The following is a 13,854-nucleotide window of genomic DNA, read 5'->3' on the forward strand; positions in this document are numbered from 1 at the left end:
TTTCCCTTGCCATTACCGATTCCGATACCTGAACTCAGGGTATTGCAATACTGAGTACTGAACCAATACCTGAGTGTGTATCTGTAGAAACAATTGTGTATAGTACTACTAGCTCTGGTTAAATGGTTAACCATCTACCAGTTTAATGTCCAAGCAGGCTTGTGATTTACTGTTTTATCTTTGTGTTTAGCTCCTTGTCTACCAGTTTCCAGTTCAGTCGCTGTTAATGTGAGCTGTGCGCATGACACAGCATTGCTCAGCTGGGCATGGAGTGGTGGAGCTGAATCCTATGAGCTCACTGCCACCAGTAACAATGGTTACATTTCCACCTGCATTTCTCAAGAAAATTACTGTAATATTAGTAACCTAGTCTGCGGACAGACATATAAAGTCAGGCTGACAGCAATCAATCATGGATGTCATGTTACAGAGGAGACAGGAGTAACTTTCCAAACACGTGAGTTGCCATTTATTTATTTATTAGAAACTTGCAGTGTAACTGTAACATTCAACTGGTATCTGGATCATCAAATGTACTATTTGTTCATCCTTGCCCTTTAGGTCCATGTGTTCCAATGCATGTAAATGGAAATCTTCAGTGCCAGTCTAACACAGCTGTAGTGACTTGGCAACAAAGCAGTGATGTGCTATACTACCTTGTAAGAGGCATCCTCAGCACAGGAGAAGCAGCTACAGTTTGTAACTCTACAACTGATGTGTGTAATATAAGTGCATTAAAATGTGGAGAGGAGTATGCATTCACCGTCACGGCCTATGGTAAACAGTGCAACAGTAACATCAGCAGCACAGTATATATTACAACAGGTAAAGGATTCTGTCCTTCAAATGCACGTTGTATTATATAAAATAATATAAAACATCTGGTTGCAAGATGAAGTTCAATGTCACTTGTGCAACACTGCAAACTTTTTTTGAAAACGTTTTTTTTTTCTGTAAGCTGTTAGCAAAGCGACAAACTGTGTAAATTAAAATTAAAGCAGTTCATGTTGAAACAGAATGTTTGGGTAGGTTTGGTAATAATAGAGGACTGGTGTCCTGCGGAGTTTAGCTCCAACTCAACAAACTTGTCTGGAAGTTTCAAGGTAACCCTAACCCTGATACAGGAAACTCCAGTTCCAGTGTATAGATTGATCATTGCTCTCACACTACAGTCCTAAATTATTCTGATGACAGCAGCAAAAGTTTGTAGAAAACTTTCTACTAGTACAGCACTCTTAGTGTTCATTTAAAAACACAATATTTCAATGAATTGAAAACCTGTACTTTATCTGTTTTTTCAGAACCGTGTCAGCCAGCCCAACTGACAGCTACAGGATCATGTGATAATAACACTGTTCATCTGAACTGGAACATCAGCAGAGGTGCATCGAGATACACCGTGCTTATCACAAGCAATCTAGGATACACAGAATCCCTCCAAACATCTGTACCTATGCTAACAGTGGATCTTCTCTGTGGACAGACCTACACCTTTAAAACAGTAGGGGAAAATGATATATGTGACAGCCTACCAAGCACCCCTGCCAATTTTAGGACTGGTATGAACCAACACTCATAATGACTAATAAAAGTGACCACTTCTGACATTCATACAATTTTTGAGTTGTTTTACTGGGCTGTGTATCTATTGTGCATTTTCTTCTATAGCCCCATGTGTGCCATACAATACCAAGACCTTTGTGGAATGCCAGAATACCCTTGGTGCTGTCAGCTGGGCTGCCAGTGAAGGCGCGGAAATTTACACCGCCATTGCCACTGGACAGGATGGCCACACTAATATTTGCATAACAAATGCAACTTCCTGCACCTGGGAGGACCTGCACTGTGGAGAACTTTATGTTGTCCAAGTTGTTGCCAGTGCCCAAATCTGCAGCAGTAAGCCCAGTGTAGGAACAAACATCCACATGGGTGAGTTGCTAAGAAATAAATAAAAGTAGAATTTTATACAGAAACCCATTCACTGTTCTAGATTGACTGTGTGCTTACACAATTGTTGGTTATCAACCAAGAGCCATCTACCATTTAAGACCTGTATTGTTTACAGCTCCATGCGTCCCTCGGAAACTGGTGCCCTCTTATGATTGTGCCATGAAAGTAGCTTCCCTCAGCTGGGAAGCAAGTGGAAGTGCTCAGATGTACATGGTGTCTGCAGAATCAAACATCGGTCACCAGGTGGAACTCTCTACCAATGACACAAGTGCACAGATCTCTGAGTTCAAGTGTGGTCAGTCATACTTTCTGACTGTGCAAGCCGTGGGACATATATGTTGGAGCATAGCCAGCAATGTTTCAGTGCTACAGACAGGTTAGAATTCTCTTACACACATGCACAGGCACAGTGTCAAAACATGTAGGTAACCTTTTTGATTTCATAAGGACAAAATTAGTTTGACACACTCGTTGAATGACTTGGATTGTCATCTTATCTTTTTGCAGAACCTTGCTCTCCCACATCTGTCACCGGGTTTACGGACTGCATCTCCAACATTGCTACAATATCATGGGACTCAGCTGATGGTGCCGAATATTACACTGCAACAGTGCAAGGCCCAACTGGGCCTTTAGGAACATGCATGTCTTGGTCAGCGAGCTGTGGAATGACTAAACTGTCCTGTGGTGTAACATACAATGTTAGTGTGGTTGCTTCCAATCACCAGTGTAACTCAACACCCAGTGCGATGTCTGCTCTTAACACAGGTAATGCATGCAAACTAACCTAAATATACATTTTACACACAACAAGATTTAAGACACAACCTCAAAATTTGTATTCAGCTAAATAACCACTGACGGAGTCTAGGTATAAAGAGCTCTGCAGGTAACTTTAAGCTGGACATATGCTGTGTGATTTTTGCTGTCAAACAAACTTAAAATTTTTCTTAAAATCTGGAGAAGTCATCTGAAAATGTTGATGCTTATATGAGCGAGGCTTGTACCATGTAAGAGGAGCTTATGAGCCAAGTGACTCACAAGCTTCCACTCATTCCAGTAGGCTTGAATTTGTGAGATGTGTGAGGTTGAACAAGCTGTCCGAGATTACTCCCCTTATCTAAAAAACATACAAGAGACAGAAATTAGAGGCTTTGGTCTTTAGTATAATTGGTAGAGAACTTGCCTTTCATGCCATATCCAATTCACAAGTTCCACTTAAAACTGGTAATTGTAGAACCGGAATCTATTGTGACCCGAATGTGAGAGTGGTTTATTAGGGTGACGAGTGTAATGGAGGCCAGATAGTATGAGCTTCATATGCATTTCAATGTTTAAAAGTTGTCAATAGTTATTTTTGTGAATTCACCTAACTCTTTCTATTTTTCTTTCTCTAGTACCCTGTGTTCCTACAGGTGTGTCTGTGGTGATGGACTGTGCAACTGCTGAAGCACATGTGTCCTGGAATGCAAGCATGGGGGCGATGTACTACACTGTGTACGCCTGGAGCACTACATTCAATTTCATATCCTGTGATAGCTCTGGGCCTGATACACATTGCATTCTTAGTGATCTGATCTGTGGAGATAATTACACTGTTCAGGTGATTGCTGTTGGAGATCAATGCTCCAGCTTGCCCAGTCAGACAGAACGTTTCCGAACAGGTATGGTAATGGTTGGGTTTGTTGTTCTTGATCAGGTGTGTCCAAACTTGTTACTGGAGGATCACTGCCCTGTAAAGTTTAGAACAATCTTTAATTAAACACACATAAACCAGCTAGGTTTTCTGACTCATTTGAGACCAAGTGGCATTCTTAAGTAACGTAATGCTGCTTTGACCAAGTATATATCCCTGCAACCTAAAGAGCTCCAAGTGGGAGGAACTTATGCAACAGGTATGTTTGGAGATCTCCTTATGGGTGGGACCTATGTCACAAGTAGGTTGGAAGATCTCCTTCTGAGAGAGACTTACACCACAATTAGGTTTTGAGATCTCCAAGTGGGAGAAAATTACACTACAAGTAGTTTGGAAGACCTCGAAGTTGGAGGGACTTACCCCACAAATAAATTGGAAGATCTCCAAGTGGGAGAGACATAAGCCACATGTAGGTTGGGAGATCTCCAAGTAGGAGATACTTACACAAAAGTTAGGTTGGGAGATCTCCAAGTGGGAAAGACGTAAGCCACATGTAGGTTGGGAGATCTCCAAGTGGAAGGGACTTCCACAGGGAAATGTTGGGTCAAGACTAGAAGAGTTTACAATTGTGGCTACTGAAAATGTGTTTATTGATGAATATCAATATAATGTCATTTTTTGTGATGCTTTGTATTACTGTAGGGGTTAGGTTTAGATTTGTGGTAGGTGGAGATGTTAATTCACATGGACCAGGACTGAGAAATGTAGGCGTATTGCTGTTATGTACAAGACAATAAATAAATTTTTTTAAAAACCAGGACGTTCGTACAGCCCACTTAGAGCTCAAACCCCACCCATTTGGATGGGACCTGTCCATTTGAAAATGTCTTCAACATCAGTTTATATCTAAATTGCATTGAATGTAAAAAGTCAGTTGCAGAGCAGTCTCAGTACTGTCTCAGAAGTAACTGAAATGATGAGCTGTGATGACATCCTATAGTCTTGTGGACTTAAGTGTGCATGAAGTGTGCCATTTGGGCTTGAGTCAGAAACTACCAAGTAGGTGTGTTGGTTGAAGCTTTGCAGGTCAATAGCCCTTTAGGAACAGCTTTAGACACCCCTTTTCTAGATAAAATAATAATTTGACATATTTTTTCTATTTTGTTTTACACTTATATAGCTGTTGTTTGTATAACAGATTATATTTTTGTGTGTTCTTAAGTTCCCTGTGCCCCAGTAGTTACTGTTACACAGCTTGACTGCTACACTGACTCTGTACTGCTGCAGTGGAAACCCACCATTGGGTCAATTTCATACACTGCTAATGCCAGGACAACACAGGGGCTGCTTTCTACCTGCTCCAGCAACTCTACTAACTGTAAATTGAGCAATCTGACTTGTGGGCAAACATACAATGTTACCATGGTATCATATGATGGAAGTTGTCAAAGCAGACCTGGCACACCCCTGGCAGTGCCGTCAGGTAGGGAAAAAAATTACTTAAAATGCAACTTCCACACAGTAATTCTATTTTTTTAAAGGAAATTCACAGAAATGTGCATATGATGTTCTTTACTTTGTTTTTCCCCCCAAATTGTAAACTATTAAATTATTTTTTACATTTTCTTAAGAATGGGTCTTTACATGCTTTATTCTCTCTCTGTCTCTCTCTCTCTCTCTCTTTGTGAACAGTACCCTGTCCACCCCAGAATGTGATTTCAAATATGCTCTGTTCTTTAAATTCTGCCAATGTGCAGTGGAGTCCAGCTATGGGAGCCGAATCCTATGAGGTGCATGCTATTAGCGCAAATGGGCAAATAAATGGATGTAACAGCACAAATACGTCCTGTGTTATGCCTAACCTTCAATGTGGCTCCATTTACAACATCAGTGTGCTTGCCCTTGGTCATCACTGTAATGTGTCAAAGAGTGCAATCACAACATTGCATTCAGGTTGGTAACTTCTAAAAGTGCACAATACAATGCAGCTCTACTTTTCCCATAACAGAGTGAGCGTAAGCAACACCCAATGCAATTTCAGAATGACCCAAACATAATTTTCCATTTCCCCTAGTACCATGTGTTCCTGGTCAAATTCATGCAAACCTGAGCTGTGGATCTGGTATGGTTGATGTGTCCTGGCAGCCTAGCCTGGGGGCTTTGTCCTACAACACTGTCGCTCAGGGCAAAGGGGGCTTTGCATCATCCTGTAACAGCAGTGGAACCACTTGTAAATTCACTGATCTTCTGTGTGGACTCACTTACAGCATCAGTGTGTCTGCCTCTGATAATGTTTGTACCAGCATACAGAGCAATAGCATAAGTCTGGACACAGGTGGGATGAATCATTGGAAATAATTTACTGAGATTTACTTGAATACCCAATAAAACAAACTAATTCTTCCCTGTCTATCCCATAACATCTGTGTCTGAGCAGTTCCATGTAAGCCACAGAAAATCATTGGTCAAATGGAGTGCAGCAGCCACACTGGAATAGTGTCTTGGGAAAAAGGGGAGCTCGTTACTTCATACCTGGTCTTCGCATCAAGTTCAGATGGGGACCAACAACATTGTACCAGTCCCGCCACCAGCTGCAGATTACCCAGCCTCCATTGCGGCCAAACCTACAACCTCACAGTCACTGCCCAAGACAGCCAGTGTGACAGTCAAAATGGCTTTGCACAGTTACAATCAGGTTAGACATTTTTCAACAATGTGAAGTTTCTCAAACAAGTTATGGGAGGAACATGCGCAGATAATTGCCAAGGCTAATTCATCATTGCCATCATGCAATCACACTATTCCGCTAATTAAAATTAACACCTCTACTTCCTCCTATTCCTCAGTTCCATGTCCACCTACCAGTGTGCAAGCATCTCTTGTATGCCTGTCCAACTCTGCGGCTGTGACATGGCAAAGTGCCAGTGGGGCGCTGTCCTACCAGGCTGCAGGCATCACGATAGATGGAGCCCAAAGAGCCTACTGCAACAGCAATGTGACTCACTGTAACCTGGAGCACCTGAGCTGTGGACAGACATACAATATCTCTGTGCTCTCCATGGACCAAGCATGCAGCAGCGAATATAGTTTGTTCACACAACTGCATACTGGTAAGTGGTAAACATTCATTTTTTTGTTCAGCATTTTAAAAAACTATGTATGTTATTTTGGGGTTGTCTTTTTAAAAAGTCTAAACCAGGGGTCTCCATTCTTGTAAACTTTACACCATTACTTCTTTAAACTCCATGCTTGGGTGTAAATTTGGGTCTCGAAAAATGTGCTTGAAAAATTACAATCAGGAGCATTGGAGCAAGGTGGCAACTGATGTCTGCAAGAAGGTAACTCTCTAGGAGCTGGTTGGAAACCCTGAACAACTGTAGCATTTTCTAGCATTTTCAAACAATCTATTTGTTAGAACAGTAGCCACATGGCAACAACCACTTAAACTACTTTTCCACTGCACAGTATGGTACGGTATGGAATGGTTCAGTTTGGTTTGTTTGCATTACCACTGCAGTTTAATGGATGTGATTTTGCCAAGAAGGATGTGATCCTGGATTAAAACCTATGCGGGTCCTGCAATATCATTTCTGTTTTAAAATGTAATCCATATCTAATCCCTACCCCTTAACCTAATGGAACTGTAAATTATTCCCAAAAATCAGAGGGGAATAATAGTTGGATAAAAACTATGTAGAAGCTTGTAACCCTAACTGTAAGACTAAACTTAACACAAACTGTAGACTTATCCCTTAAACCTGATTGGAATGTTGATCTAGGAACATGTCCTATATGTTAATTAAATTAATTCAGTTGAGCACCTCTTAAAGTGGGTGAGATTATTGCTATTGTTGCGCCACTTCTACTGCTGTGACATCATTGTAAAGGCAACATGAGTAAACATGTGACACAAACCAACCCACAACACAGAGGCAATGGGTGCTATAATGATGGAACGGTAGCTGCTGCTGACTATTTAACTATAGTGGGTGAATACTCTGGGACCAGTCTGTGATCAGCAGTTTGTGTACATCATCTTTTGGTAATAGTATTGCTTGCTTGGAACCTCACTCGACGTGGTACTAAAAAGTACCAGGTGCATGGTATGGAATGCAGTCAAAAAGCCCCTAGAATTTAAATGTACCAGACCAAACCATGCCATACCATGCAATGGAAAAACCCCTTTACACACACAGAATCCTCCCCTACTCCCCCCATGACCCTATACTAGGTTTTAAAATATGCATGACATATATCTTTTTTTTCAGCACCCTGTCCTCCTCAGGCCATAAATGTGGTGGTGAACTGCTCTACTGGCTCTATAGCCATCTCATGGTCAGCCAATCCAGATGCACAATCATTTCGCGTGAAGGCAGTAACAAGTGAAGGAACGTTCCTGTCCTGTAATTCCACCAGCAACACCTGCTCAATCTTTGGCTTGCCATGCGGAGAGTCATATTCCGTCACTGTGACATCTGTCAGAGGAGACTGTGAGAGCCAGCCCAGCACAGCTGTTAATGTCACCTCAGGTAACTACACACAAATACAAGAAATCTACTAAAGTTGGATGTAGATGGCAATTTAATGACAGCAAATTCAAATCAGTTTACTACTAGTGCTTGTCACAGCTTTTTACATTAGACTGGATTTCTAATTATCACAATATCTTACAACAGTGAGCAAGTTAACAGCTTGTATTTGCATGTTTTAGCTCCTTGTGTGCCTCAAGGAGAGACAGGAAACCTGGACTGCATTACCAATTCAGTCTGGGTGACATGGTTACAAGCAAAGGGGGCGGTGTCTTACTCTGTACTGGCCGTGGAAAAGCGAGGCGCTAACTCCAGCTGCTCAGCTACAACTCTGAACTGCAATGTTCCTGACCTGCAATGTGGAGGAACGTACACCTTCTATGTCACTGCTCTGAATTCATTCTGCCAGAGTAGCCCTGGAACAAGCTTTCAGATTCAGACAGGTGCGAACACACAAACTACTGATCATTTTAACTTTGAGAGCTTTAAAGCCATGCCATGTGTTTATTGCCCTTGTGGTCACTGATCCCTGTCATTTTGGTTTTCCAGCTCCATGTACTCTCACCTCCATCACTGCACACACAGACTGTTACAGTAGCCACATAACAGTTAGCTGGCAGCTGAATGACAGATCCTCATTATATGTGGCCTCAGCTGAAGGAAATGACCAAAGCATTTTGATGTGTAACAGCACGAGCACGTCCTGCGACCTCATTGGTGCCAGGTGTGGAATGCAGTACACTATTATTGTCTCTGCATCCTCTGACAAATGCAGCAGCTTGCGAAGCCCACCTTTCGAAATCAGCACAGGTACACAACAACTCAGACCTGATGCCTTATGAGATTTCAGATCATTGTCAAGCACCTATAGTATAACCTCTCTGTTTAACCCTCTTCCAGCACCGTGTGTTCCTCAGAATGTAGTAGTTAATCCTATGTGCGACTCAAATGGCATGATGGCATCATGGTCACCATCTCTGGTTGCCCAGTCATACTTGCTCACGGCCAGCAGTAGCGACGGAGATGTGCTGACCTGCAAAAGCACCACAAACAACTGCACCCTGCCTCGCTTGCACTGCGGACAGGTTTACAATGTCAGCATATCTGCTTCTGATAAAAACTGCACCAGCCCGGCCAGTCAGCAGGTCAACTTCCATACTGGTAAGACCACATACTGGTTTAAAGTCAAGATGAAAAACCTGAAATTCATTCATTCATTTTCTTTTTGGCTTACTCCCATTAATGTGGGGTCACCACAGCGGAATGAACCACCAACTTATCCAGCATATGTTTGACACAGCGGATGCCCTTCCAGCCGCAACCCATCTCTGGGAAACATCCATACACACTCACTTACACTCATACACTATGGACATTTTTGCTTTCCCAATTCACCTGTACCGCATGTCTTTGGACTGTGGGGGAAACCGGAGCACCCGGAGGAAACCCACGCGAACGCAGGGAGAACATGCAAACTCCACACAGAAACATCAACTGACTCAGCCAAGGCTCGAACCAGCGACATTCTTGCTGTGAGCCGACAGCACTACCTACTGCGCCACTGATTTTTCTTAATTGCGGGTGGCACAAATTTCCACTTACATCACATTAACTATTATATATCTTTATATATTGTGTATGGTTCAACTATTTATTTAAACCTATTCTAGGCAAATGGAACCCAAGGGATCATCCAATTGGTTCATTTTAGACCAATGAGATCAAATAACTTTAATTTAAATTAAAAACATTAATTAGCACGGTTAAGGTAATCAATCTTAATCACTAAATTTGGAAAACCATATTTTTTGATAACAATTGGAGTTCAAAAACTTCAATATAAAATACTTATTGTTTCTATTATTATATGCAACATATTAAATGAGTTATGGTTTCAGTTATGGCTCTCTGAGTGGTGCAACAAACATTAATGTGGTTAATAAAGCTGCCCAAATTAAAAGCTTGAGTGATACTCCTCAAGATGGTGAACTTAAAAATCAAGACCTAACTGAAAATGTTCTGAATCTTCAAATTAATGCCTTGTTTTGACTGAGTGGAACAGTTCAATAATGGTAACCCTGATCAGACTTGTGCTTCTACTGCCAAAAGTACTCTTACTTGGTAGGCCTGGTGTACGACAGAATGCTGTGATCAATGTCATTCTTGATCAAAGAAGAAAGCTGTATGAGCCATTTACATATTACAACAGTTGATTGGTCAAATTGCTCAAAGGTTGAGCCTGAAAGGGAATTTGTCTCATAAAAACGTATGCCAGAGTAATTGGTGGTTCATTGTGCTGTGGCGGTAAAAAAAAATAAACCAGGGACTAAGCCAAAGAGAGTGACAGTGGAAACAGAAATAAATGTTTATAGTACTACACTTGTAACTCTCAACACAGGACAGCGAAGTTGAGGATCCACGTGCAGTTTATCAGTAGGAGTAGTCAGGCAGGCAACGGTCAAACAGGTAGCAAACAGGAGCATAAAGGTAATCCAAAAACAAGCAAATGGTCAGTTCAGGCGGCAAAGATTCAATAACAGGAAAACAAGGCAAGGATCAAAACACAGAAAGACTAGACAGGATTAACGCTTCGTAATGGTACAGGTTAACAGTGAGCAAGACTCAGCAAAGTGTTTGAGAAAGTGAGTATTTTAAACAGTCCAGGTAATGAGTCAGTCATGAGCTTCAGATGTGTGTGTGTCAGTCTCTGAATGATTGTCAGCTGTGGAAGAATCGATGAGTGTAAAGAATTCTGGGAGTTGTAGTTCATATCAGTGGCACATGTGTAGTTCTCCAGCGATCTGCTTAGGCTAGATCGCTATCGTGACAACACTGTATTGAAATGTACCTCTCATTGGAAACTCAATTGGAAGCCCATAACTTAAGATTAAACTTTAACAAGTCTTTCTCTTAGCTTAAAACACCTAAAGTTTCTTATTCTCAGCATTTTTCTTTTTTAATGCGATCCCACACAAAAGCATGCTGGGAACAACACATCCACTAACCAGGTAGTTACATCAACACAATTCATCCAGGTTGCCCAGCACAATAAACAATTACAATCTTTTTTTTCACAGATTTAAGTGGATGAATATAATTTAAGTAATTTTTTGTCATGATGAACAAGCAGCAAAAATAAATTTGTGTCTTCATGTAAAATCCCTTACTCAGTGTATTTCTTCTTGTTTACTTAGTGCCTTGTGCACCACCGAATTTGACTGTGGCAGTGCAGTGCGACACCAGGACTGCCACGCTCTCCTGGGGAAAGAGCCAAGGTTCCTTACAGTACTTTTCATGGGCCAAAACCCTGGATGGGCACACAATTTGCTGCAACACCACTAACACTTCCTGTAGCATCTCTGGACTGACATGTGGGACGCTCTACAACTTCACGGTGCTGTCTTCAGATGGAAACTGTAACAGCTCCCAGACTGCTCCAATCCAGAAGGGAGCAGGTACACTATCAGAAATGCTTAAAAATGTTACACTTCTGGGGGGCCTAAGCAAAGCTTTGTGAATCACAAAGTAGCTTATACTTGTCCATGTTTTAGAATGGATTGCACACTCAGAAACCAGGTTTTCGAATGGGCTCAACAGTGCAGTAAATGTTATGATTTTGACTAATGTGGAGATTACATAGGAAGAGGGGCAGCACATCACTTTCAACAGCAGCTCTGCTGTTTTTGTGCCACATCACGCTCGTCTCTTATCAGAATTTGCTTTAGCATTTCTCTCATTTCACTACCACAGATTTTAGCATTACTTAACCAAAAGCATGGACGTACTACATCAGCCATTTGTCATTATCACGTCATTTCACTCCTATTCATGAATTCTCTCATGTGGCATCATGGGAAAACACATCATCCATCAGATACACACTTCAGAATCTCGCCGGAGGTAGTAGGTCATCCAGGTACTTCTTGTATATCTTGTTTCAAATGCTATAAATTCAGACATACTAGCTGGCATACTGTTTTTAATGTACTGTGTAGTATGGAAGTATGCGATTTCGGATACATCGATAGTCAAAATCTAATCACACCTGCAAACAATGATCACCCCAATTAGCGGCTGTTTGAACACAAATAACCACATCTGCATTCACTCTGGAAGTGGTTGAAAATGAAAAAACTCAAAATTTTTACAACCCATTCACACCTGTTCTTATCGTGGTCCACTTGTAATCACATTAATGAAAATGTATCTTAATACAAAGTGTAAACAGGGCCATATTAATAATGATCCCTGTGCTGATCTCTCCTGCAGTGCCTTGTCCTCCTAGCAGTGTGAGAGTGAGGACTCATCTGATGGACAATGCCACACTAATCAGGGTCTACTGGAACTTTGTGGACTGTCCAAACGTTACATACCTTGTGCGAGTGACCGGATACATCCAGCAAAACCCACAGACTACCATGGACGTGTCCTCCTATTGGACAGACGTTAACTTCTTTGAGATTCCAGTGCCCTGCAGCACTTCTTACAATGTGACAGTCTTTGCACGAAACTCAGCTGGGATCAGCTCACCGTCTTACACTGTTACTGGAGTTACAGGTACCAGTCACACTTTTATTGAGATAAACTTGATAAAATATCAGAATGTGTCATGCCAAGCCATTAAAGGTAGCTTCTAAGCCTAGATATATTAAATATAAAGCATCTTCTCTTCTGATCTATGACTGATCTATGACTCTCTTGCAGCACCCTGTCTGACGATGAATGTCACCTTCACAGCTAATAATTCCTCTACCACAGGTGATTTGTCCTATGCAAACCATAGTGCATAAAAACACATTTTAACACCCTATTTAATACAAGACACACATAATGTACACTTATAAATGTATTATGTTTGATAGTGTATATTTTCTATCTGTCTGTCTGTCTATTTAACCTTGAATGTGCAAAATAAAACCTTCATTGCGCATCTTTTACAGGTCAGACCATAAACCGGCGAAGAAGGCATCTGCAACTTGCACGGATGAATGCAGAACTGATTGGTAAGATTTACAGACTAGATTCACTTCACTTTAATTACTCAGACTCATGTCACCTCAATCCCAAGACCTTTGTTCACATTCAGAACACACAAAAAAATATAATTTAGATGAAATCTGAGAGCTCCCTTAACCTCCATAGACAGCAGCAGTCCAGAGATGCTCAATTTACAAATAAGGAACCAAAACATTACACATGACTTCAGTGGTTCAACTGTATCGTGTAATTTGCCGGGTTATCGTAAGCATCTGTCAGGCTAATTTGTTTGATGTGCTCTTGTTGGGTTAACGTCAGATCAAATTGGTCTGATTCAGCATGCAGAATCGCCATCGGCTGTCTCTGTCCGCACACAAACGTTTTTTCTACATGGTAAGGCTGTTTGTCCACACAAAATGCAGTATCAGGTGACTAAAATCAAAACTTTATGAAAACCTTGTCCTGGGTGAAGAATTTACAAAACACGTACAGTGTGGTTATGTGGACACTACAACTGGAGTCGCCTCATGACGTCAGCATGTGTGCTGTTTTCTTATTTCTGATTGGACAACACAGCTGGGTTCACACCAAACCCAGATGATGCAATTAAGGAAATTTCGCACGTTTACAGCACATGCATTGTACGCACCATGGGACGGTAATTCACCTCTGTTCTCACGCTTGCGTTTACTTGTAAACAATGTACTTAATTCTAGCAAATACTTAATTATACGTTTGGTCTTAACCCAGCATGAAAGGCTT

At 41.4% G+C, this 13,854-nt stretch overlaps 1 protein-coding gene across 1 annotated transcript in view; it reads left to right on the plus strand.

Annotated features, from left to right (window-relative positions):
- The window catches only part of LOC130216807 (uncharacterized), a 47,235-nt gene that overhangs the window by 30,832 nt on the left and 2,549 nt on the right, over positions 1 to 13,854 (plus strand). The window contains exons 27-46 of the mRNA XM_056448690.1: positions 191 to 457; positions 562 to 825; positions 1,302 to 1,559; positions 1,669 to 1,929; positions 2,066 to 2,326; positions 2,458 to 2,718; positions 3,348 to 3,614; positions 4,809 to 5,069; positions 5,279 to 5,539; positions 5,661 to 5,921; positions 6,024 to 6,281; positions 6,433 to 6,696; positions 7,855 to 8,115; positions 8,298 to 8,558; positions 8,665 to 8,925; positions 9,016 to 9,276; positions 11,310 to 11,570; positions 12,385 to 12,672; positions 12,820 to 12,873; positions 13,056 to 13,118. Of these exons, the coding sequence (XP_056304665.1) occupies positions 191 to 457; positions 562 to 825; positions 1,302 to 1,559; positions 1,669 to 1,929; positions 2,066 to 2,326; positions 2,458 to 2,718; positions 3,348 to 3,614; positions 4,809 to 5,069; positions 5,279 to 5,539; positions 5,661 to 5,921; positions 6,024 to 6,281; positions 6,433 to 6,696; positions 7,855 to 8,115; positions 8,298 to 8,558; positions 8,665 to 8,925; positions 9,016 to 9,276; positions 11,310 to 11,570; positions 12,385 to 12,672; positions 12,820 to 12,873; positions 13,056 to 13,118 (4,854 nt within the window). The remainder of the gene's footprint in view (positions 1 to 190; positions 458 to 561; positions 826 to 1,301; positions 1,560 to 1,668; positions 1,930 to 2,065; positions 2,327 to 2,457; positions 2,719 to 3,347; positions 3,615 to 4,808; positions 5,070 to 5,278; positions 5,540 to 5,660; positions 5,922 to 6,023; positions 6,282 to 6,432; positions 6,697 to 7,854; positions 8,116 to 8,297; positions 8,559 to 8,664; positions 8,926 to 9,015; positions 9,277 to 11,309; positions 11,571 to 12,384; positions 12,673 to 12,819; positions 12,874 to 13,055; positions 13,119 to 13,854) is intronic.

Source organism: Danio aesculapii, chromosome 23, assembly GCF_903798145.1.
Source record: "Danio aesculapii chromosome 23, fDanAes4.1, whole genome shotgun sequence".
In the NCBI taxonomy this organism is placed as follows: Eukaryota; Metazoa; Chordata; class Actinopteri; order Cypriniformes; family Danionidae; genus Danio; species Danio aesculapii.